Source organism: Rhododendron vialii, chromosome 11a (genome assembly GCF_030253575.1).
Source record: "Rhododendron vialii isolate Sample 1 chromosome 11a, ASM3025357v1".
Taxonomy (NCBI): domain Eukaryota; kingdom Viridiplantae; phylum Streptophyta; class Magnoliopsida; order Ericales; family Ericaceae; genus Rhododendron; species Rhododendron vialii.
The window spans coordinates 23,917,977-23,941,666 of NC_080567.1; the positions used below are offsets into that span (position 1 = coordinate 23,917,977).

At 38.0% G+C, this 23,690-nt stretch overlaps 1 protein-coding gene and 1 non-coding gene across 3 annotated transcripts; one reads left to right on the forward strand and one right to left on the reverse strand.

Moving 5' to 3' along the window:
- Positions 1-1,685: 1,685 nt before the first annotated feature.
- LOC131306598 (bidirectional sugar transporter SWEET1) lies at positions 1,686-14,624 on the reverse strand. Of its 2 annotated transcripts, none has more exons than XM_058332936.1 (6): positions 14,342-14,624; positions 14,194-14,230; positions 5,562-5,657; positions 3,579-3,858; positions 3,033-3,152; positions 1,686-1,880 (listed from the first exon to the last, which is right to left on the reverse strand). In XM_058332936.1, the coding sequence occupies exons 1-6, from the start codon at positions 14,379-14,381 to the stop codon at positions 1,701-1,703; spliced, it is 753 nt and encodes a 250-aa protein (XP_058188919.1). In that variant the 5' UTR covers positions 14,382-14,624; the 3' UTR covers positions 1,686-1,700. The 2 variants fall into 2 exon arrangements, with proteins under 2 accessions (XP_058188919.1, XP_058188918.1); XM_058332935.1 differs by lacking the exons at positions 1,686-1,880; positions 3,033-3,152; positions 3,579-3,858; positions 5,562-5,657 and adding exons at positions 11,756-12,183; positions 12,493-12,612; positions 13,315-13,594; positions 13,814-13,909 and having other exon boundaries at positions 14,342-14,592.
- A 7,288-nt stretch (positions 14,625-21,912) lies between these two features.
- On the forward strand, positions 21,913-22,020 carry LOC131309072 (small nucleolar RNA snoR100). Its single transcript, XR_009194746.1, has one exon. It is a non-coding gene; the product is annotated as a small nucleolar RNA snoR100 (small nucleolar RNA).
- The last annotated feature ends 1,670 nt before the right edge of the window (positions 22,021-23,690 follow it).

The following is a 23,690-nucleotide window of genomic DNA, read 5'->3' on the forward strand; positions in this document are numbered from 1 at the left end:
TTGGACTAATCCCCTGACTTGATTTTCATTATATTTGGATTGGACAGTAACTTGTTGGTGTTAATTTAAAATCGGTCTTGCTATTGTCAGCCCACTGAGCTGACGATAAACACACTAAAGAACAAGGAAAACACGGATTTTTGTGCACTTTTTACACCATTTAATACACATTCATACACTTACTATTGTCAGCCCATTAGGCTGATTTTAGAATTTTCCATTTAAAATTTTACTTTTATGTTAAACATTTTTTTTTTTTGATCCGCACTTTTATGTTAACATTGATCGTGGCTCTAGGGGGTATCATAGGGATGTACAGTGAGAGTTAAATTGGGGGAGTTTAGTTGTAAACCACTTTGACTAGGTCTCCTATTTTTCCTCCTAATTTTGAGGCCACTATCTGTTTTGGCATAACAATACGTTTTATTAATGCCTATAAAACCTCTGCCCTATTATTCAGCTGAAAAATATAACAGTGCTCAACTCTATCAAAAACTCTCTCTCTTGCTTTACAAACTTACACACTGATACTCGTTGATTTCTGTTCCGAACTAAATACTTTCAGCCATCCTCTTTCATATATATAGATTTTTGGTACATCAATATATTTGGTTTTTGAGTGTCGGGAAACTATTGGTTCGTGAGTTTGATTCGCTGCACCGAAAAGAACTTGAAGGTCGTTGTATCTTGGGAAAAGAGCACCATCCAATCCCGTGCAGAAGGTGGTGTATCATTCTTTAGGAGGGCGCCATCACGTGCCTCGACCACCCCACAGGCTATTCTTATCTTTTCTCTAATAATATCCAGTTGCCTTACTTGGTTGATTATTTGTTCTTGTTTAGGCATTTAATTTCTAGCAGATATATCCTAATCATATCATTTTCCCAACATAACCATGAGTGGACCACAAATTGCGATCAAGTGCGACATCAGCTCGTAAAAAGCTGAGCTCGTGAACACAAATAGGTTAATAAAATAAAATATACTAAATACATACTATATAGTATCAATTTGTTTGGCCATTTTTAACGAAGGTCTAGGCTAGATTTTCTTTTGAAGCTCGAGTTCGGCTAGTTTATAAATACTAGTTGTGCTCAATCTTGAGTTTCTCTGCACGCTAACCAGTTCGAGCTCGATTACCTAAACTTGACTCGAGCTCGAGTTCTACTAATTTAGAATGAATCAACTCCGAAGCTCAGATAGTTCGCAAACGTTCCCATTTTGTCCATATTTTTAACACAACTATATCACCACCGGAAAGGACATGGACACAAAAAGAGAATATCTCCCGTTTGAGAAGTTGAAGAGAAAGTAGGGCCCTCAACCTTGAAAGATCTAAGGCCTTTACTTCTTCTTGTCTCTTCTTCTCTACCAAAATCCTTCTTTCCTTCTCGTATGGAGCCACAGTATAGTATTAGTTGAAAACCATCACAAAATCTCATATATTCAAATCCATTAATTTCATTGTTGTTGGGAAACAATGTTACAGAAGAGACCTCATCAGGGGAAGTTTCTTTCTTTCTTTCTTTTTTTTTTTGTTTTTTTTTAATTCTTTTTTTTATATTAACGTCGACGACACAACACGACACGAGGGACAGTTTTATCAAAGCTTACAAATTGCGAAAACTAAAGGGAAGAACACAAGGGCTGAAGCTAAGAGGGGTAGAATTTTTTCGAATGCGGTGGTCCATAAACTGCTTCTAGACGTGTCCGTTTTGCAATCTCTGCGTGTCTGATTGCTTCTCTGGGTCGGGATTTCCCAGCCCCATCACCGATGATCCATCGACGTCAGCTTTCTTGGTTTCACTTTTCTTGTCGCGGTAAATGGCATACAAGATCAGCTGAACGGCTCCTAACCCACATCCAAGCCCGTTAGGCACCTGCACAATCGTTTCACGTACTCATCAAACTATGAGACAAGCTCTACTACAGAAAATGGTGGTGTTCGGTTGCGTTGCATGTCCATTTTCTGTTTTCACTTATGAAGAAAACATGCTTCAGAAACAAGAAAAATGCAACTGATCATGTCACAAATGGGAGAGGGGATGGCTGGAGGTCTTGGGGACAATGGGTAGGGTCCGTAGGGAGGAGAGAATGAAGACATGTTTCAAAAACAAGAAGGAAAAAAACACCCTCCCCTGTTTCTTAAACTCTTGAAAACTTTCGAAAACCTGTTACTACTTTTTCCCTTTTGTTGTTAGAGTGGTTATGGAGTTTATGCCAACCTAGTTGGGATTAGGGCCGCAAACTAACCGAGCTGCTTGTGAGCAATTCGAGGCTCGGCTCCTTCAGGGCTCAGCTTTTTTAGTGGTCGAGCTGAGCTCGAGTTCGAATTTTAGGTTCGTGAAGGAAACGACTCTAGCTCAACACTCTAAAGCTTGGCTCGTTTGCATAGGCTCAGCCTATTTATACAGGCTTGTTTAGTTAATGACCGGGCTCGGCTTTCTACAAACGAGCTGAGCTCGAACGCTACAAAGCTAGGCTCAGCTCATTTGCATCCCTAGTTAATTGGAATGAGTCTTTTGCCGATGATGTTTTTTGGGCTTCCGATCTTTTAACTCGTTTTACCACGTGCTTATCGAGTTAATAAATTCTTCTTTTCCGGATAAAAGAATGCTACTTCTGAAGCTGAAATTACTGTGAAATGTATTTTGTCACAAAAATCAAAAAATAAACAAAAAAAGCCGAAGGTTGAAGTATTAGTGCTAAAATGAAGAAGCTAGAAGTTCAAGAAAAAGCCAAAAATCCAAGATCCACAGTAGCTTGAACCGAAAAAACTGGAATTTATGGGCACAAAATAGTTGGTGTAATTTCAATTGAGAAATGCTAAGTGCAAAGAAAATAGGCAAAAAAAAGATCTTTAAAGTGTACATAAATGACTCAGAAACACTGCACAGTAAATTTGAGCCGTTCATGTACACTTTAAGGGTCTTTTCTTTGTCAATTTTCTTTGTTCCTAGCACTCCTCATTTCAATTTCATGACCAGCTGCAATGGTAACAGTTACCCAAGTTAGAGCTACTTAATACTTACAGCGAGAAAATGGTCATTTCCCCGAAGTCCATAGATGAACCAGGACGTGCCACCAGAGAACACGAACAGCGACAGGGAAAACGGCATGTACTCCACGCTCTTCGTTTTGATCACCGTCCTCTGCACAATTAAAGTGTTCATCACCAGCACAAAACATATATATAAGCTCAATTAACCGACATTTTTAACTCAAAAACCAAACGGAACTTTTTATTAAAAGAGCTTTCAGTTAATTAATTCTTAACTAGAAGCCCTTTTATTGCCTCAAACAAATGGGTGACCCAGAAGTATAAAGATGCAGAGGCCAGAGGGGATGTTCTATCTGCCTATATCATAATATAGAGACATAAAATGTTTAACACATTCTGAAGCTTGTTAAGTTTTGAATTTGGGATAAGGGTTATAGGGACTCTCTGATTGTACGGAAAAACCAAGTTACTCACGCTGGCAAAGCTTGTTTCGGCTCGAAAAACAATGAAACCATACTTATAAAACACATGATTAAATGAATGAGGAGAAAAAAAAAACAGTGTTTTAAGAGCTTACCATGACCGAGAGAGGCGAAGCGTACATGATGATGCAAAAGATGCAGGCTGCAAAACCGGAGACGAGCTTTCTGTCTTCTCCATGAAGGGCGAAAACGGAAACGAAGGCGACCGAGGCAACTACAGAGAGCCCAAGCGCGAGGAGCCCCAGGATCTTGCCCTTGTCTTTCTGTGGCGCATATATGAGGAAAATCAGCACGTAGATGGACTCAACTGCTGCACCGGTGACATTGATTGTTAACACTAGCGTGTTGCCTTCGGAAACAAAAGGCATGCCGTACCTGATCATTCATCAAGGGTAAATTTGTAATTTAACCTTCTATTATTTTCCCACGAGACAGCATAAAAAGGTGAAAATATGGCACAATCCAACAATATTACAAGAAAAACTTCTTTACGGAGCTTTCTGAGAAGAAAATTTATGAAACTCAATCTCGGCTGTCTAAGAGTATATTAGATGGTTCTGATTAAGAATAATATATTATTGGTAGTAATAGATTATTTTTAATCCAGACTATCCAAAACACTTTTGGACGGCCGAAATTGAACGCCTCCGTAAAGAATTGTCTTACAGCAGCTCTATGAATAAGTATCTCTCTTATATTATTTCCTTTCATTCTTACGTTTGTCCAACAGATACTACATACGGTACAAGTTTTACATTTACCTTCTTGTATTTTTGGACTATCTTTCTTAGGCCTCGTTCCGGAAACGGAAATAAGTACTTATTTTTTAAGAAGGTAATTTCAAGCTCAAAAATCATGTGTTTACGTAAATAATTTTTCTATCAATATGGATCTTTGTTTGATAGATCTCATTGAGATCTTTTATACGGTGAAAAAAAAATTGAAAAATAATTTTTCATTTATATTATTTTTGAGTTTGAAAATGTGAAATAAGTACTTATTTTTTAAGAAGGTGTTCTGAAACGGAGCCTTATTCACATAAGTTTATATTTTATGTATATCAATTAAGGAAGCTTTAAACACCAATATTTTATTGGTCGACGACGTAAAGTTTTGAATACCAACTTTTTGCATTCAGTAATCATAAAGTTTAGGTAAAGTTTAAACTTTCATAGTAATGCGATATCTCTGAGAATTAACAAATGCTACCATAGAGCCCAATTTCTTTTTATTTTGAGCACCATAAATTATGTAAATGAGATTGTGTGGTAATGACATTGCATGTATTTGAACGATATGATAGCAACAATACTTGAGATTAATTCTTCAATTTATCAAAATCGTTCAATAAAAACTTGATTAATGATTGGATTTAGTTTTGAAAATTCACCGAACAAAAATTCATTTCATAGTTGGCCCCCTCCGATTTCATTTCCTTGCTCCGCTGGTTGAAATGGTGCAGGGACCACACAATCATTACACTTTTTGGTGCAAGGACAATAAAATTTATGTGGGTCTCACATGATTTTAACCAATGAGATGAAGGGCAATGTTCACCACCTTTTAGGGAGGGTGAACAAAATCATTCTCAAACTTAAGGGGTGTAGTACGATAAATATTTTGACACAAAAATAATTAGAGTCCACGCTAATAATCGGGTCCCGTTCAATTTATTTAAAATATGTTTTTGGGAGTTTTCATGAAAAATACTCATTTGGATATTGATAAGGATTTGATCGATTCATTCATTTTTTATACCGTCAAATTTATGAAAAAAATACTGATTAAGCATTTACCGATATCCAATTGAGTTAATTTTTTATAACAACTCTTAAAAACATGTTTTAAACAAAATGAAAGGCTCCGATCATTTGCGTAAGACTCTAAAATGGGTCTCACTCAAGGTGGTTTCCATTTTTTTTATAATGAAAATATGTGTCCCGGGAACCGCCACACTAAAGGTGGTTTCCCTTTTTTTAATCAAAATATGTGTCACCGGAAGAGCCCCGATATATATAGACATATAATAGATATTGGATAGATAAATCATCCGGTAGAAAGCAATTTGAAGAACTTACCAAACAAAAAGCAGGCAGCTGAGCAAGGTCATGACGTAGGGAATGCCTGAGAATTGCTCTGTGGATTTGTTCTTTATTATCCTCATAAACGTAATCCTACCCATCAATTTAAACAAAATATTACATGACATACGTTTCCATTCATGAACTATAGACTGTTAATTAAGCATGCATTTTGATCACTTCCTTGAAGAAACACTGTCTACACGCATGTTGGGAAAGTACTAAAGTCATCCAAGAATTTAAGTTCTTGAATTGTACTAGGAGATTTCTTTGAGAGAGAGAGAGAGAGAGAGAGAGAGAGATATGCAAGTTTTGTTTGGGTTGCTTACGTCGGTGATAAAAGAATTAAAAACCCACTGATATTTCCTGAAACGAAAAAGCAAGGGTCAATTAGCAATGAATTGAAACAAAAATGATCAGGAGAAAAATATACAAGAAGGAAATTGGAGTAATCAATTCTGTTCGATGACCCACCAAAGACTCCAAACACGAAATGCACAATGTCACGACCCATTTCTCTCGAAATAGGGAGGTGGGTGTGTGTGAGAGAGAGAGAGAGAGAGAGAGAGAGAGAGAGAGAGAGAGAGGTGGCAGAGTATTGAGGGGAGAGAGAGGTTTATATAGAAATTGAGAGAGAGAGAGAGGTGGCAGAGTACTAGAAAAAATGTGTTTGTTTACTGGGTTAACGTTCAGGGCTGCCCACGGATCGGTTTAGGGCGGATTGATTCGGTTCAATCTAACTCGCTCGTGGCGAATTGTCGTTTTCTCCATCCGTCAACCGTCCGTGAGAACTGATGTTTGGTCGGTTCGGTCTGAATGTGGTTTGGTAGATCGGTTTGGGCGGTTTAAACGAATTTGAGCATGCAATTTATTTTTTTTATATATATCAAAAAATTAACAAATAAAATTCTAAAACTTCAAGTCCAATAAAATCTAAACAAGTTCAAATTAGTCTAAACATTCATCCACCCTAAAGTCCATTAGCTTTCGTGATGTCAACATATTCATTGAATTTCAGATGCACGTAAAGTCCTTTAGTTTTTGTTTTTTGGATGATTTGGTGTCTGGATTCTTTAGTTGTTTGTTTGTGGTGTCTTTTTTTGTTTTCGGTGGTTCGGTTGGTATTTTGCCTTCCTTCGGTCGTGGGTGGCTTTTTGCTGGTGTGCCATTGATCCGTTTAATCTTTATATAAAGATTAATAAATTTCTTTTGCTGTTGAAAAAAAAAAAATGTTGCGATGTTATGATGTATATAATACAAGTTAGAAATAATACTATTTTTTGTAAAAAAAAAAACTACTCCCTCCATCCCATAATATTTGTCCGGTCCGCAAAATGGAGACGTAAAAATAATACTATTTTTGTAAGAAAAGTTGAAAAAAAATTCAACAATTTACTAGATCTTGACGAGTTCTTTTAACTTATGAAAAAAAATTTAAATTTTTTCTCGAAAGAAATGCATTATTTTGTAGTCCTCGTTTCGCGGACCGGACAAATATTATGGGACGGAGGGAGTATTAGCTAACTATTCTAGCGAATAGTTTTTTTAAAATCTAGACCGTCTAAAACTTTTTTGCACGCACGAGATTGAGGGCTGTAAACTTTGTTTACGAGTTTCTCCGCAAAGATGGTTTTCCCTTTTACCCTCCGGAAAGAAAGTTATAATTGTTTTCCTAAATGATTTTTTTTATCGGCAAAAGAAAATTTATTAATCTCCGCAAGATTACAAAGATTAAAAGGACAAGGACAAAAGGAACTTAAAATTACTTAAATTCTAATACTACCCGAGACCTAAGCAATGGTCCGAGACCAACAAACCCCAAACACCCAATAGACAAAAAAACCCCAAGCCCAAACCCTCACCCCACCGGGGAAAACAACCGAACCACCGACAGAATCCAGGAAACCCAAGACAATGCTGCCTCCCAAAACCAAGCAGCCCAGATCCAAGCACCCAACAAATATTTTTCCCTAAATGTTAGACTCAAATATTTTTGGGTGTTTCAAAATTTTGGGTGCTAAGCATCTTCCAGTAGCATATCACTCACTTGGATTTCCTTTCTTAATTTCAAAAGCATGGCATTTTAAGGAACCGTTCTACTCACACAGATGGTTTTTACACAGACATTGCACAGATTTTTTTGGGGCCCACTAAGGGGTCTCACAAAATGATCCGAGTCGTTTATTAATTTTAAAATATTTTTTAAAGAAACACTGTTAAAAATCAGCTCAATAAGATACACGTAAGCGCTTGATTGAATCTTATAACTTTTCATTCAGAATTCTGGACTAAAATTCTTAATGAAAGTTGTAAGATTGGATCAAACACTTATATATATATATATATATATATATATATATATATATATATATATATATATATATATATATATATCCTATTGAGCTAATTTTTGACAAAGTCCATTAAAAAATATTTTAAAATTAATGAACAGTTCGGATAATTTTTGTGAGACCCCATAGTAGGCCCCACAAAAAATCTGTGCAATGTATGTGTAAAAACATCTGTGTTGGAAGTGCTTACGCATTTTAAGTTTGCTATTTGCAAGGAAAATTTGTAGGGAACCATGCAAGGAAAAACTCGTTTGGGTCCATTTCGGAAACCACAAAAATCTAGAATACTTTCGCCCTTATGAATTCAAAAGTAATACTTACTAACGTCCATTAGAGCTAATTTTTTATAGGGCCCTATAAAATAATATTCAAAAATTTATGTATATTTTTCTAGATTTTTGTAGTGTCCGAAATGGATCCAAACGAATTTTTTTTTGTGTGATTCTCTGCAAATCTTCCTTGTGATTAGGATTTCCGTTTTAAGTATGCTAGCTACTGTTCATTATATATTTTCACAAGCCTGATTGAGAATGGAGTGGAGGGAGAGAGGGGGGGAGCGAAAACTTGTGGCTATGGGTGAGTCTGGAATTTTAAATCAGAGTTTTCAGTCTACTTTTGCCTTTGTCATTTTAATGCGTTTTTAAATTTTTTTTTGTTTGTTTTTGTTTTGGGCGGATGGTACGATTTGAACCACCAACCGAACCGATTCGCATCTGCAAGAAATTGTTATATTAGGATCCGTATCCGTCCATAGACTACCTCGGTTTGGTTCATTGGCGGTTCGGTTTGAGCGGATCGGTTCATCCGTTGGGTAGGCCTTAACAATGTCTAATTAACTTTATTTTTTATACGCTATTGTGAGTCTCAAAGTCTACAAAATGAACAACTTAAATCATACGGAGTATTTTAGAACTTAGGATGAAGTCCGTATAGATAGAAGGAACAACGGGCCCCCGTATTCGTAAATTTACCGACTCTCACCCTTGTCGGTGTTTGCTTCGGGCTAATGGTAGTGGCGCATACAATGAATTGGTCCGATTCCGTAATTTGGTGACCAACCGTTACTCATGGCTTCAAGAAATTGAAGACCATGTTCAGGCCAAAAGTCCTAAGAACTGAACCAAGCCAATCTGCGAACCACGTTCAGTTCCGGTTTGGCACACAATGCTTGCACAAAATAACTTATACTCTAACCAATTGCTCTCATGCAGTCATTACTAGGACCTTTTCTGCGCATAAAAAAAAGAGTACTCCGTATCATATTTTGATAGATATTGCTAGGGTATTCTCTCTTGTGTGGGGATGTGTGATTTGCTCAAGCTATTAGAAATGTCTCATCAAACGAAAAAAAAAAATTTCACATGCCGAATTTTGTTCGGAGGATTACACAAAATGATGAATTTGAATTATCAAGGCCAGTAAGATCGCGGTAGATTCGAGTCCGGATCCTCTCGTGTGAACTCTTTTGGAGCTTCCCCTCTTGTGTGGGGATGTGTGATTTGCTCAAGCTACCAGAAATATCTCGTCAAATGAAAAAAAAAATAAATAATTCACATGCCGAATTTTGTTCGGAGGATTACACAAAATGATGAATTTGAATTATCAAGGCCATGTGAACTCTTTTGGAGCTTCCCCTCTTGTGTGGGGATATGTGATTTGCTCAAGCTACTACTAGAAATGTCTCGTCAAATGAAAAAAAAAATTTACATGCCGAATTTTGTTAGGAGGATTACACAAAATGATGAATTTGAATTATCAAGGCTGGTAAGATCACGGTAGATTCGAGTTTGGATCGTCTCATGTGAACTCTTTTGGAGCTTTGTTATTTTTAGGAGTAATAACAACACTTGCGCTCATGGATGGTTGGTGGGGCATTCGTATACTCCCTGAACTAAATTCTGTCAATCCTAATGGGATGGGCCCCAGCGATCAGATTCCAATCAGAAATCGCGTCACCAGCTAACGCATTTGATATGCAAACCAAAGCAATTAACCATTAGGAGTAAATTAATGGTAATTTGCTGCTAATTTAGAAGTCAAGTGGTAGCTACGCACCGTTTTTTATTACGGAGGATTTAAACCTCACTAATTACAACTGGCGACGGTGACGAGAGAGGGGTCTTGGCGGCAGCAACTCCAGATTCCAAAGTTAAAAGTCACATAATGTGCTCGTGCGTGTGTGAGCAAAAACGCTAATTATGAACACAAAAGCCTCTTTTCGAAACGGTTAAAATTTGAAAGAGAGGACTAATTAAGAGCAGGCATGTGAAGCGAAAATTGAGAGCATGAGTGGAGCGTAGTGTTGGAGAATTATGTGACATTGACACATTGTTCTTACGGAATATTTTTTTGATAGTTTCTTCCAAAATGAATGTGTGAATTTCATTTCAAAATAAATAAATAAAATTCTGAATGACCTTTAGATCAAGATCAAGATCAAGAGTTCTCCTAAACTTATACGAAAATAAGTTCCATATGCATCGAGCAGAGCTCCCCAAACTGAGCCGTTTGGTTTCACCAGCATCCTCTTTACCAAACTTTTAAGCCTCATTCAATCTTCCTGCCCTTCCCAAAAGGTCTATTATGCATCCACAATGTGGCCTAATGCTGGCCATATTTCTCCATCTTCGCAAACGTTTCCATACCTTCCTCCAAAAATCCCCCATGTGCACAAGCCAGCCGATAGAACAGAATGAAATGTTGAGTCGTTGGGCCTTTCACTCGATGCCTCCCTTCTGCCAAATAACTCCAGAGCTTCATTGCATTGTCCGCGAATAGCATAACTTGATGTCATAGTATTCCAATTTCCAACAGCAATCCTTCCTCTTGGAGGATATCTTCTCAAAAATCAATCTTGCATTGCTTAAATCGCCACATTTCGCATACATTTCAATCAACACATTTAGAACGAAGTGGTTGGGTTTAATCTCCTTGTCAAAAATCATTTGGTGGATTCCTTTCCCAACATCCAATAACCCTAAGTACCCAGATGTTGATATATAAAGCACTTGCCAGTGTTACTCACATCCAGAGCTTCTTCCGGTCAAACAAAAATGATGCCCATTTCGTTTTCCCATTCGCCATATACCACCTATCATTGCATTCCATGTGACCACATTTCTCTCGGGTATTTTCATCGAACACCTTACGCGAACACGAAACATCACCACATTTGGCATCCATACCACCCAATGAAGTTCCCACCACTATATTACTAGACCCTACCCCCATCTCTATTGAAAGAGAAGCGCATGCTTTGAGAATTACGCGAACTACACTGAGATGATAAATATCTTCTTCTTTTTTTGAACGGCAAAGAAGATGATAAATACCAGTACAACGGATTTGGGATAGGCCAGAAGGGCCTCTTTGTGATTCCCCTTTGATGGGATTGGCGTGATTTTTATGGGGCAAAAATCAAAGCCTTGTTTGGCAGATTTTGTACCGGAAAGGATTAGGTTTTGTGAATTCTGGTACGCCCTACTTGGTCTCATCTCAGGATCATGTGGTACTAACAAATTTTTGCTGTTATGTCAGCAGTTAATTTGGGTGTGTCCGAACGGTTTTTTCTGCTCTGTCAGCTGGCGTTAACGGCGGGCATAAATATAACGACAAAAATTTGAGATATAGTACACTCAATCCTAGCCACATGCTAGAAACAGAAATTGCGAGCACACGTGAGATCGGTTTATAAAAAGCTCATTTGATCGACCTTGCTCGCTCAAGGCAAACTTTTATGGTTCTTAGGTAATCGAGCTCGAGTTCAACCAGTTTATAATGAGTCAAAAATCAAAGCTCAGCTCATTTGCAAACACACCTATACTTTCAAGACAACTAGGGTTTTGAAAGGAAATCCGGAAGAATTTTCGTTAGGCTATTGAATTGCATGTTTCGGAATCAAATTTACAGGAAGTGTTTTTTATTTGAAGTATCAATACAGACCAGTTCTACTAAAACCCAATCCAAAAGGGCACAAGGCGGAGCTAAATTCAGGAGAACTAAAAGGAAGAACACGAGGGCTGAAGCTGAGAGATGATGAGGAAAAAAGGTAGAACTGTTCAAATGCGGTCCGTACATAAACTTGTCTTCTAGAAGTGTCCGTTTTGTGATGGCTGCATGTCCGACTGCTTCTCCGGCTCGGGCTTTCCCAGCCCCATCTCCAACGATCCGTTGGCATTTTCTTCCTCGGTTTCGCCTTTCTTGTCTCGGTAAATGGCATATAAGATCAGCTGAACGGCTCCAAGCCCGCTTCCAAACCCGTTAGGCACCTGCACATTCATATGATGTACTCATCAAACTAACAGCACAAGAGACATTCTCTTGCAACAGAAAAGGCTGGTGTTTGGTACTGTTGTCCGTTTTCTTATTTTGGTTATGCAGCAAACACGTAAAGAAAAGGCAAAAAAATGAAGCTGGAAGTCTAAGGAAAAAGCAAAAAGACATTCTCTTGCAACAGTTTGAACCGCAAAAGCTGGAGAAAAAGATAACTTAAAACCAAATCAATGTAATCACAATTTCATGAACAATTTCGATTGGAACAGTAAACAGTTACTCAAGTTTGAGGTACTAGTACTTACCGCGATAAAAGGATCATTTCCCAGAAGTCCATATATGAACCAGGATGTGCCACACAAGAACACAAACAGTGACAGGAGAAACGGCATGTACTCCACGCTTTTCGTTTTGATCACTGTCCTCTGCACAATTAAGGGGCAATCAACAAAACCACATAAACGATCAATGCGTTAATTAAGCTTCGTAACTTGAAGCCCTTATTGCCTCAAACAAATAGGGGCAGAAGTACGAAGATGCAGAGGGGATGTTCTGTATCATGTTAACTAGAGATTCTGATATGAAACTAGGTTAAAACACCATTTGCCACAATAATAATATTCCAAATAAAACAGAAGTCTATCTGAGTTTAGAGTTTTATGGGGCAAAACCTATGAAACAAGTTTCATAAACCTTTTTCTTTCTCTTTTTGATCGGAAACGCATTTGGCCCAATTCATCAACTCACCGACAAGATATCTGACATTGAAGTACATCGGGGTACAATAAGAATTCCATTGGAGCACAATAAGAATCCGGTCTTGAAAATTTTTACTCGAGCACTAATACACTAAAAAGAACATTATGATACATCTAGAGTGAAACAACATAAGCAAGTCACTCAAGCTCGGCTTGCATTCAGCGCATTAGAAGACGTTAAGAAGCTTAACGCATTCTGAAGCCCATTAGTTTCTGAAATTCGGCATGGTAAGCGTATGCAAACTCACTGATTGTACAAAAAACTGACTTACTAACTAACTCATGCTGGAGTCGAACCAAGCTCGTTTCGGCTAAGAAAACAATGAGACCAAACTTGAACGAGGAGAGAACAGAGTTTTAAGAGCTTACCATGATCGAGAGAGGCGAAGCGTACATGATGATGGAAAAGATAGAGGCTGCAAAGCCAGAGAAGAGCGTTCTGCTGTTGCCGTGAAGGGCGAAACCGGAAATGAAGGCGACCGAGGCAAATACAGAGAGCACAAAGGTGAAAAGCCCCAGGATCTTGCCTTTGTCTTTCTTTGGCGCATACATGAGGAAAATCAGCACATAGATGGACTCAATTGCTGCACCAGTGGCGTTGATGGTTGTCACTAGCATGTTGTGTTCCGAGACAAAAGGCATGCCGTACCTGTTTCATTCACCAAGGGTAAATTCGTAATTCGCCTCGTAACCCGAGCGCAGAACTGTACCAAGAATTAAGCAGAAGTTCTGAAAATGGTATTCGTTCCAATTTTAAACACACCCCCTTAAAGTTGCATGAAAGAAAAATAAATAAATAAATATTGAGAAATTTTCAGGAAAATAAAGGAGAAAATACACTAGAAATTAAGCAATTTCAAGAACATACCAAGCAGAAAGGAGGCAGTTGAGCAAGGTCATGACGTAGGGAATGCCTGAGAATTCCTCTGTGGATTTCTTCTTTATTATCCTCATAAACGTAATCCTAACCATCAATTCAAACAAAATACTATTACGCATACATGTAACTGATTAGTTCCATTGATGAACTAAAGTGTATTTATTAAGCATTTTGATCACTTTCTTGAAGAAATTAACACTACACGAAGTCGGAAAGTACTCTAACTATCGAAGAAGTTATGTTCTTGAATTGTGCAGAGAGAGAGAGAGAGAGAGAGAGAGAGAGAGAGAGAGAGAGAGAGAGAGAGAGAGAGAGAGAGAGAGAGAGAGAGAGAGAGAGAGAGGGGTTTCGTTTTTGGGGGTGCTTACGTCGGTGCCAAAAACAGCAACAACCCATTGATATTTCCTGAAACAAAGAAACAAAGAGTCGGTTGGCAATGAAATGAAACAAAAAGAAAGAAGAGAGGAGAAGAAAAAAAGGCGCAAGAAGGAAAATCAATTGTATTCGATGACCCACCAAAGACTCCGAATGCGAAATGCACAACATCATGACCCATTTCTGTCGAAATTCTTCTAATCTTCTCCTTCCTCGCCGTACAAAAAACAACAGAATCCGAAAAGTAAAACCAAAACCCAGATCAAGAAACGCTCTGGAGTTCGAAGAAAGGCCGGAAGTAATCAAGAAAGGGAAGCAGGTGTTGAGTTCTTGACAAATGGGTGTTAGAGAGGGGTGTTAGAGAGAGAGAGAGAGAGAGAGAGAGAGAGAGAGAGAGAGAGCAGGGTATTGAGGGGAGAGAGAGGTTTATATAGAAACAGAGGGGAGAGAGATAACCAATTGTGATGCCTTGGAGCGGTAAATTTACCGACTTTCGTCGTTATCCGTCTGTGCTTGGGGTTTTACGGGTACTGAGTAGAAGTACCGCAGTATCTGCTTAATGCAGCCAGTCACTCTGACACTTCCGGAACACCGCCACGTGATACTTCAAGACAGGTACTCCGACGCCACATAGCTCAATTAAAATCTATGACTAATGTAATACACTGTATAAATGTAAATGTGGTGCTGAAATGATTTGGAGCACGCCATTTGCGTGCCTGTGCTTCGGGACTAGTGAATAATTACTCCTACTCGTTACATGCTTAGCACCGGTCACCATGTACACTTAAAATTCAAGGATAATTACTCATACTCATTACATGCTTAACGGGGGCTATGAACACGGTAGAAAGTGAAGACTTTAATAACACGGGCTAATACAAGCGCCGTGTATTACATACTACAGCATTTTTTGCACGATGTGAAATGCGTTTTTTTTTTTGTTGTAGTGTCAAGACAATTATTGCATGTTCCAATTTGTTAAAAATTACCACATGCATGTTTTTTCCAAAGATGTCAATCCTCTCGTTTAGTGCCAGTGGCAGCATGGAGTATTTGTCATACTCTTATTGGGAAAAAATTTCAATGCCGAGCGGGTACCATGTGGTGCCTGCTCGCGCATCCAAGCCGCCCATTTCATTTTTGAACGGTTCAGATTTGGAGGGAGAAAAAGATAGAGAAAATGTTGGGATGAGAGGAGAGAGAGAGTTTTAATCCGAGTCGTCCAAAAGTGTATCGGATGGCTCGGATGCGCCGAATGGATACCATGTGGGATATACCCACTCGGCACTGAAAAATCTCTCCACTTTTTGACTCATAAACTTGAAAAAATATTTTAAGTTGTTTAATTTTCTCAGTGACTAATGTCTCCCGCTTCTAATACTTGTACATAAGTATATGTTATTTCCTTCATGGTCCATATGTATTTTAACATTGGGTCTGTTATCAAAATTCTTGTTTTCTTTCCAATCGACGGAGAATCGACGGGATACTGTATTGTAAGCTTGCTGAAATGTGGATGTGAAAAGTGGAGTTTGGTTCCTTGCCGTATTTCAGGACTTCTTTGGAAACAAACAATGAAGTGGATGAAGTATGGAAGAAGATTAACAAAATGGACTTTATTAACCCTCAAAGTAGAAGAACAAACAATCGAGATGATTGAGTGAACAATTACAAGTTAATTCTACTCCTAGAAAAGAAAAGATAAAGGCCTGATTGGCGTTGTTTGTGTGTCCCTGAAACTGCTACTAACTCGTCTTTAAATAGGCCTCTCTACCTCTGAATTTGGTGAATTGGTTGGCAATTCAGTATCAGCCCTATGAATAGATGAAGGAAAAACCATTGGAATGGTGGGGTTAATGATCATTTCTGGGGCATGGATTTCCCTTTCAACCTGCTGTAGCTCTAAGAATTCAGTAGCCTCAACTAATGGTTCTATAGGCTCTGATGCCATTTCGCCTTGAGCAGGAGAATGAATCTCTGGTTGCATAGCCTCAACCAATGGTTCCACAGGCTCTGATGCCATGTCTCCTAGGGCAGGAGAATGAATCTCTGGTTGCTCAAACCCAGTAGTCTCTGGTTCTACAAGGGGATCAACTCCCAGGGTTATAGGAGAAGTAGGCACTGAACTTAAGATGAGTTCAGTAATTGGATCAAATGTTTGAGCCTTTGAGAAGGTTGATTCGTGACCCATGTCAGAAATTTTGACACCTTCGTCTGAAATTGGTACTGGACATAATGAAGGAAAGGGGGCATTAAAAATAAAAAAAAAATATGTTTTTGATTGTCAGAAAAGGAAATGACAGAGGTTAATAGATTTAAACTCAAACCTTCATCCTTATTGCCTTCATCATCTGAGTGAGGTGCCAGTTGCAGTCTCCTCCTTGTTTTCTAGATATGGAAGAAAAGAAATGAATCAATAGTGGATTGGTGCATGATATTGAAGGTCCACATTAGCAGAAATATGAGACTCTTACTCTTTTAAATGTCACCAATGTTTCTGAATCTTCAGCTATTTCTGGTAAACTGGTCTGTCGATCAGGTAAGTGGAGACCTTTCATGGCATCCGCCATGAGTGGAGGATCTCGCATGGTACCTTGGGCTTGAAGAGTCCTATTTCTTTTCTTGGAGGGAAGTGAAACCTCGGGTTGCTTCCCTTTATCTTGAGCTCTTGGGCCTCTTGGTTTTGGGACAGGAGCCCTTGTAGGTACTGAAATCATAAGAGATAGTTAATAGTTAATAAGTGAAATCCCATGACTATAAAATAAAGAAAGATAATTTCATAAAGAAAATATACCTGGTGAGGATTCTTCAGGATCAAGTCTCAAGAGACAGTTGCTCAGTTCTTTGTTGAAAATGGTGGGCTTAATGCAGTCCCAAAACAGTCTGAATTCTGAGGTGAGCGAGGGTTCGGCCACAAAACTCGCTAGTTGAAAACTGGCCTTAATACCTTGAAATTGTCCAATTAGTTCCGTAATTAGGGAAGTTTGGGTCACAACTGGTCTTGTTTTGGCCAAATCCTTGATCCTCGGATGAGTGTGAGGGACAGGGATCCCTTGTGACAAACCAAATTGTCTAGCACACTGATTTGGCATGTAGACTTCGAAACTGCAATTGGAAAAGCGTGTGGTCGATGGGGAGAATCCTATCGACAGGAATCTTGATATCAAAATGCTAGCCCAAAATTCATTGACCACTTGAGCTGGAACTAGAAATTTGAGGATAGGTTCTATCATTTGTGATGCTGAGTAGTGGCAGTCCTTAAATGGGAGCCAATTTGGGAAATCTTCAAGAACAGGGCTATAAAAAGCTGTGGTTAACGTGTACGTTAACTAGGACTTCCACCGTTGGTTGATTTTGTACCACTGCTGCCTTAAACATAGCCATCAAAGTTTTGGCTACTTCACTTTCTGGATCATTTAAAACTCTTGCAAATTTTTGGACCAAGTCACGTGACTCACTTTCTAGACCAATTGGTTGGCCTACTTCTGGACTTCTCTGGTCTGGGTTCCCAGTATTGACTCCATTTGCATCACTTCCACCATTAGTGTTGGCAGAATTATTGTCATTGTTGCCATCTGTTGGCAATTGATTCCTAGTCTTTGGTGCCATTACTCACTTCCAAATTAGTAATGAGCCCTCCTTCTAGCGCCAAAATTCTTGTTTTCTTTCCAATCGACGGAGAATCGACGGGATACTGTATTGTAAGCTTGCTGGAATGTGGATGTGAAAAAGTGGAGTTTGGTTCCTTGCCGTATTTCAGGACTTCTTTGGAAACAAACAATGAAGTGGATGAAGTATGGAAGAAGATTAACAAAATGGACTTTATTAACCCTCAAAGTAGAAGAACAAACAATCGAGATGATTGAGTGAACAATTACAAGTTAATTCTACTCCTAGAAAAGAAAAGATAAAGGCCTGATTGGCGTTGTTTGTGTGTCCCTGAAACTGCTACTAACTCGTCTTTAAATAGGTCTCTCTACCTCTGAATTCAAATCTTCCCTCCAAAGTGGCAGTTGAAAGACTCCCTTGATTTCTGCTTAAGAACTTCCTTCAACTGCCGATCATGCCCACGCTGGGAAAATTGTCTCGTTAATTGCGGTTATCATCCTCTTCAATCGTGAAATCATGGGATCCAGTTCTACTTGACACCTGTCACCTTATCGACGGACAAAAAGGTCATAAGAATACGCCACGTGTAGGCCAATCGACGGACAAGACTTTTCATAGTTTCACCATCGATTCTACATTATTTGGGTAAGCCCATTCTATCCTCTTACTTGCCCATATTTGCCCTTGCCACGTGCCGTCAAATCGACGGGTAAAATGGAAATCTTAATTGTGGTACAAACAGGGTCCCACAACCAGGTATTCAGATTTCAGTATTTTCAATTCCGCGGATTAAAAAAAGAAAGAAAGTATTTTCAATTTTCTTCGTTAACATTTCTGTCATTTTCATGCAATTTTTTTTGGGGGCCAACATATTTAAATTTCGTGAGTCCGATTATACAGAATTTGATATTGAATCTTAACTTTAATGTTGCGGATTCCACAAAACTTGACTTATTATCTGCTAAAAAACTTCTATGCGCCCGCAATGCTATGGTGACCATATCTCAGTGCCACATTTTTGGTATCATGTGAGGTGTTACCATTATATTGATAGAATGTGCTCCATTACATGACAAATAGGACACATTTTATCAATATAATGGTGACATATCACACAGTACCTAAAATGTGGTACTCAAACATGGTCTCCAAAGCATTATTGATAGTATTGTACTGCAACACATTATATATATTTATTGAACGCAGGTCTCACACAGCTCACCTCACTCAAGGAAGGAAATTGGATAATGATTTTTTTCATTTCATGCGAAATCATCGACTCCCTCACTCAAGGAAGGAAATTGCAAATTTTTTACATGCCAAATTTGTTGGCCGGGAGGGTTACACAAAATGACGAATTTCTCATCATATTAACACCGTGGTAGGTTCACCGTTCCAAATTGCGCTCTCTCGAAAAAAAAATCGTGTCCCTAAATTAAAGTCAATACCAAATAGGTAGATAAGTTTATACTCAATTATCTCTATATCTATGCAAGGATTCAGCAAATTGCAAACGGCCGATTATTTGACCGGTGGAAATAAGTTGGAAGCTATCAAGCTACTTACTATATATGGTTGAAATGGACCTGAGTTGCCAATTGAACCCCCAATTGGCTTTTAGGAAGCTACCTTCTTCTCTTTAATTATGTAATCGAGATTTACACAATTGGAAATTTCTTCATTAATGATCCGGATTGGAGTGCCAACTTGGTGACCGACCAAGGAATTCGCTTATGGAAAATTTTAAAATCAGCCTAATGGGCTGACAATAGTAGGTATGTGAATGTATATTAAAGGGTGTAAAAAATAAATAAAAATACATATTTTTCTTGCTATTTAACGTGCTTATCGTTAGTCAAATGGGCTGATAATAGCAAGACCGTTCACTTATTATTGAAGTGTCCAGAAATAAATATCTCTCTCTGTGGCTGAATTTTAGACAATACGGAGTATCCCACAGGGGAATGATAAGATTCTCTCTCTCTCTCTCTCTTGTGGCTGAATTTTAGACAATATCCCAAAGGGGAATGATAAGATTAGTGCGTGAGATTACACAGGTAACTTGCTTAAGCTTTTGCTACGCCTCTCCACACAGGTAACTCCAGTACAGAGTAAATCGTTTCATGAGTGAATATTGTAAAATTTGTACCAGCTGTGTGATGCAAATAGAAGTTATTCTTTCATAAGATATTGTAATTGTTTTGAATAGACCACCATGCTTGGATTATGCGCTTGATTGAAATGATCAAGATTTTCGGACTAGCTTGATTACGTACGCACAGCTCGATTGATATTCGGGTTATCACTAATTTCACCATTCACTAGCGAAGGCCCTAATTTAAATCCACACAAACTTGTTACTGGATATCAATAATAATAATACTAAGTATTATTATTGATTAATTACTTCCCTTCCATAAGTGTAATCCACCACATAAAGTCGTGTTAGTATTTTTTGACTAAAAATTTTGGGTAAAAAGTAGTAGTTGTTTTGTTGTGCATATTTTTTTAATTTCGTCCCCATAAAGAAGCTAGTAAGATATCTTAAAAGTTTTGGGAAAAAGTAATGTTTTGTTGTGCATATTTTTTAAATTTTGGTCACTATAAAGAAGAAATTGATATCTTAAATTTGTGAAAAAAAATTGAAAAAGTATAAATTAAAAACTAGAAGACGGAGTGAATATTAGAAAATTGACAATATATTCTCAAAATTATACTATTTGTTTTTAAATTTGATCCGCCATTCGAATATTGATATCTGATTTTTTTTTAATGGATAAATTTTCTTACGAAGCTTTAACCTTTGTCGGTGGCCCCTTCCCACCCGAACCGGAACTGAGAATCTTGCAGGGTGCTTCCTGTAATGCATCCTGTAGGATAAATTCAGACCGTCCATCTCAACAATCAATAGTTCAAATATCTTTGTTAATTTTGACCAGTAGGGGAAGAGTTTAACCGATAAGAATGCTTTGACGAATCTCAACCATTGATTGGCTAAATGGACAGTCTGAAACTGCCTTATAGGGTGCGCTACAGGGAGCGCCCTATAATATCTCCGGACCCACCTGAACCCGTTGCTGCCCTCAATACAGCACTAGTATCCAGTTACATGTGATGGGCCCCAGCGATGAGATTCAATCAGAAACCGTATCACCGGGTCAACCCAATTGCATAGGCAAACCAAAACAAAACCGTACCCAAAAGAGCTCTTAATCGCGTTCAGGCCAAAAGAGAGCATCTTCAATGGGAGATGTCAAACATGACGTGGACGGTGCAATGGTTACTTTTGGCATCAACTCACCTTCCGACCCATCTATCTTCATTCATGTCAAAGCTGATGTGGCATTGGCATGAACCTCCTGCATGCCAATTTTGGCAGCTACCCTCTCCCATACCAAATTCAAAAAGTAACCGTTGAAGGTAAAAAACTATTGTTAGAAAGTTTAAAACCTTTCCGTACTACTTGTTTGAGCTTCTTTTATTATTATAAATAAATAGAATTTGGCATAAGAGTTGGAAAGGAGATTTTAATGTCAAATTTGAGATGCTAAAATACCACGTAAGCTTTCAAAAAAAATTTGACATCTCCAATTTGAAGTCAAGTGTTGGAGATGCTCGTAATCGCGTTTAGGCCAAGAACCGACCTTAGGTTGTTTGTTTTCTATAAAAAGTGGAGTATAATAAAATGGGTCGTCAAAATTGGTCCCATTGGGCAATTGAAGATTGCCTTTTCGATAGACATGGCGGTTTGAAGATAGAACGATGCGATCTTTATTTAGAATTGATGAAAAGGAAAGAGAATTTAGTTTGGTCATCTAGTATACTTATGGAAAACGATTAATAGACTCCTCGCCCAACCCTCCACCACCTCTTTGGAAAGCAACGTTAAGTGAGGAATTAAGAAACTCCCAGAGCCTTCTTGGTCAGTGTTTGTGGGATTTCATTTCATTTCATTAATTTAATTTAATTTAAGAATTCAATCACTTGTTCTTTTTAGTGCTTTTCATTTTCCGTACGTAGGATCTTTGAGAAAGCTAGAGAAGAATATTAAGGTTGAATTGCCTTTTTTTTTTTTTTTCTTTTTTGTAATTAATGGTGTGTCTAGAAGGAAGCATGATAATGTGCACAAAAATTAAATTGGGTGTTTAGGTCTGTCCTCTCTGATGCCATTCGGCTTTGATTTGGGGGCATGATGCCGCAACAAAACACGTATAGGAGGCCACTGTTTCAGTGGTATTTTGAGAACAGCCACTTTGTACATATTGCTAAAGGTTAGATCTATTTTCAATCCTCCCCCGCCCATACCCCCAATGATTAAGGACTACATGGGTTCTGTTGCTGTTGTTGGTGGTGTGTCTAGTCCAGCTTGCACGTATCTCGATTAATTCCAGAACCCAGAGGTTAACGGCATGACAAACCTATGATTATGGACTACATGGGTTTTGTTGTTGTTGGTGGTGGTGTGTCTAGTCCAGCTTGCACGTACCTCAATTAATTCCAGAACCCAGAAGCTAACGGCATGATAGACCTCCAGTAACCCGGGAATTGAAACATTTGGCCTTTTGAGATTCGACCTTACGAAGCTTAAATTAACGAATGCGAGAATTTTTATTTCTTTTTCTTTACTTCACTTTCTCTCATTTTCACTTTTCATTATAATTTTCTCGCTAATCAAACGATCCTTTAGTGAACCAACCATCGGAGTAGACATTTCCATAGGAATAATATCCCACTTCCCATTCCATCGATCAAACCAAACATAGCCTAAAAGAAAATGCTTGGCTCAAGGGTTAAGGCACAATTTGGCTCCACGAAGAGGATTTCAAATTCCCAACCGTTGAGAAAAAATGGAAATAAACTAGGCTAGGCTAATCTATGACTTGAAACGGATCGAGTGAAATGAAAGACGAAATAAAGAGGAAATGTGCTTGGATAAACGAAGTGCTAGAATCTTGGTGTTGAAACGCTATTGATCATGTGGCTTTGAATGCCCTATTTTTTTTTCTACATAATTCGAGTGTTCGAGCCAGCTTACTTTAATCTCGGCTAATCTTGGAGGACAATCTTATTATCCATTAGCGGCAGTGGCGGAACCATGATTTTATCTTAACAGTGGTGAAACGTATGCTAAAAAAAATATAAAAAAATGCATTACAATATCAATAGTTATCGATTCTAGAAAAAATTAAAATAACATAACAAAAACTATATATAGTAAATGGTGTTTGTTATTTGCACATGGAGTACGAAAAAAAAATATAGTACATGATATTATACTTTTTCAATATAGTGTAAATACCATCTATTGCTAAGACAAGCTCAACAAGAGATTCAAAACATTCAATAATTTCTCTAACATCAATTGAATATGGAAAAATTGAAGAAGACTAATTTCTTTTCCCAATAAAGTTTGAGAAATTCACACAAAACGTCAAACAATAAATGGTTTTTTAAAGTTTCGGAAGTCCACCATTGCTCTGAACGAGAAATCCAAACAGTGCTGCCATCGGAAATTTGGAACTGAGAATCAAAAATAAAAAATAAATCCGCTACAACACTACCGCCAAGTATACATTTAGGTTAACTTGTTTAATTTTTTAGGTTGAGTTATTTTAGGGTAAAAGCGTGGAGTTTTTTTTTCCCTTAATTATATCTCATCTTTTATATTATTTCACTTTAGCCTATTGAATTTAGTTTTGAAATACTTTTCTGGATTTTCTTTCTAAAAAAAAAATTAGAGAATTTAGGACTAGTATTTAACAACAAATAAGGAAAAAAACCTAACGGTGGCGAGACTATATAAATTAGAGATAATACTTTTTCTATATAATAATCGTATTTTCTAAAATTCTTTTCGTGGCAGCCGCCGCCGCTAAAC

Bases quoted from the DNA above. Each gene is read 5' to 3' on its own strand.
- LOC131306598 (XM_058332936.1), bottom strand. From the start codon at position 14,381: ATGGGTCATGATGTTGTGCATTTCGCATTCGGAGTCTTTG. The intron at 5,658-14,193 runs GTAAGCACCCCC...ATTGATGGGTAG, and splicing joins TTGCTGTTTTTGGCACCGAC to GATTACGTTTATGAGGATAA. The intron at 3,153-3,578 runs GTAAGCTCTTAA...TTAATTGTGCAG, and splicing joins CTTCGCCTCTCTCGGTCATG to AGGACGGTGATCAAAACGAA.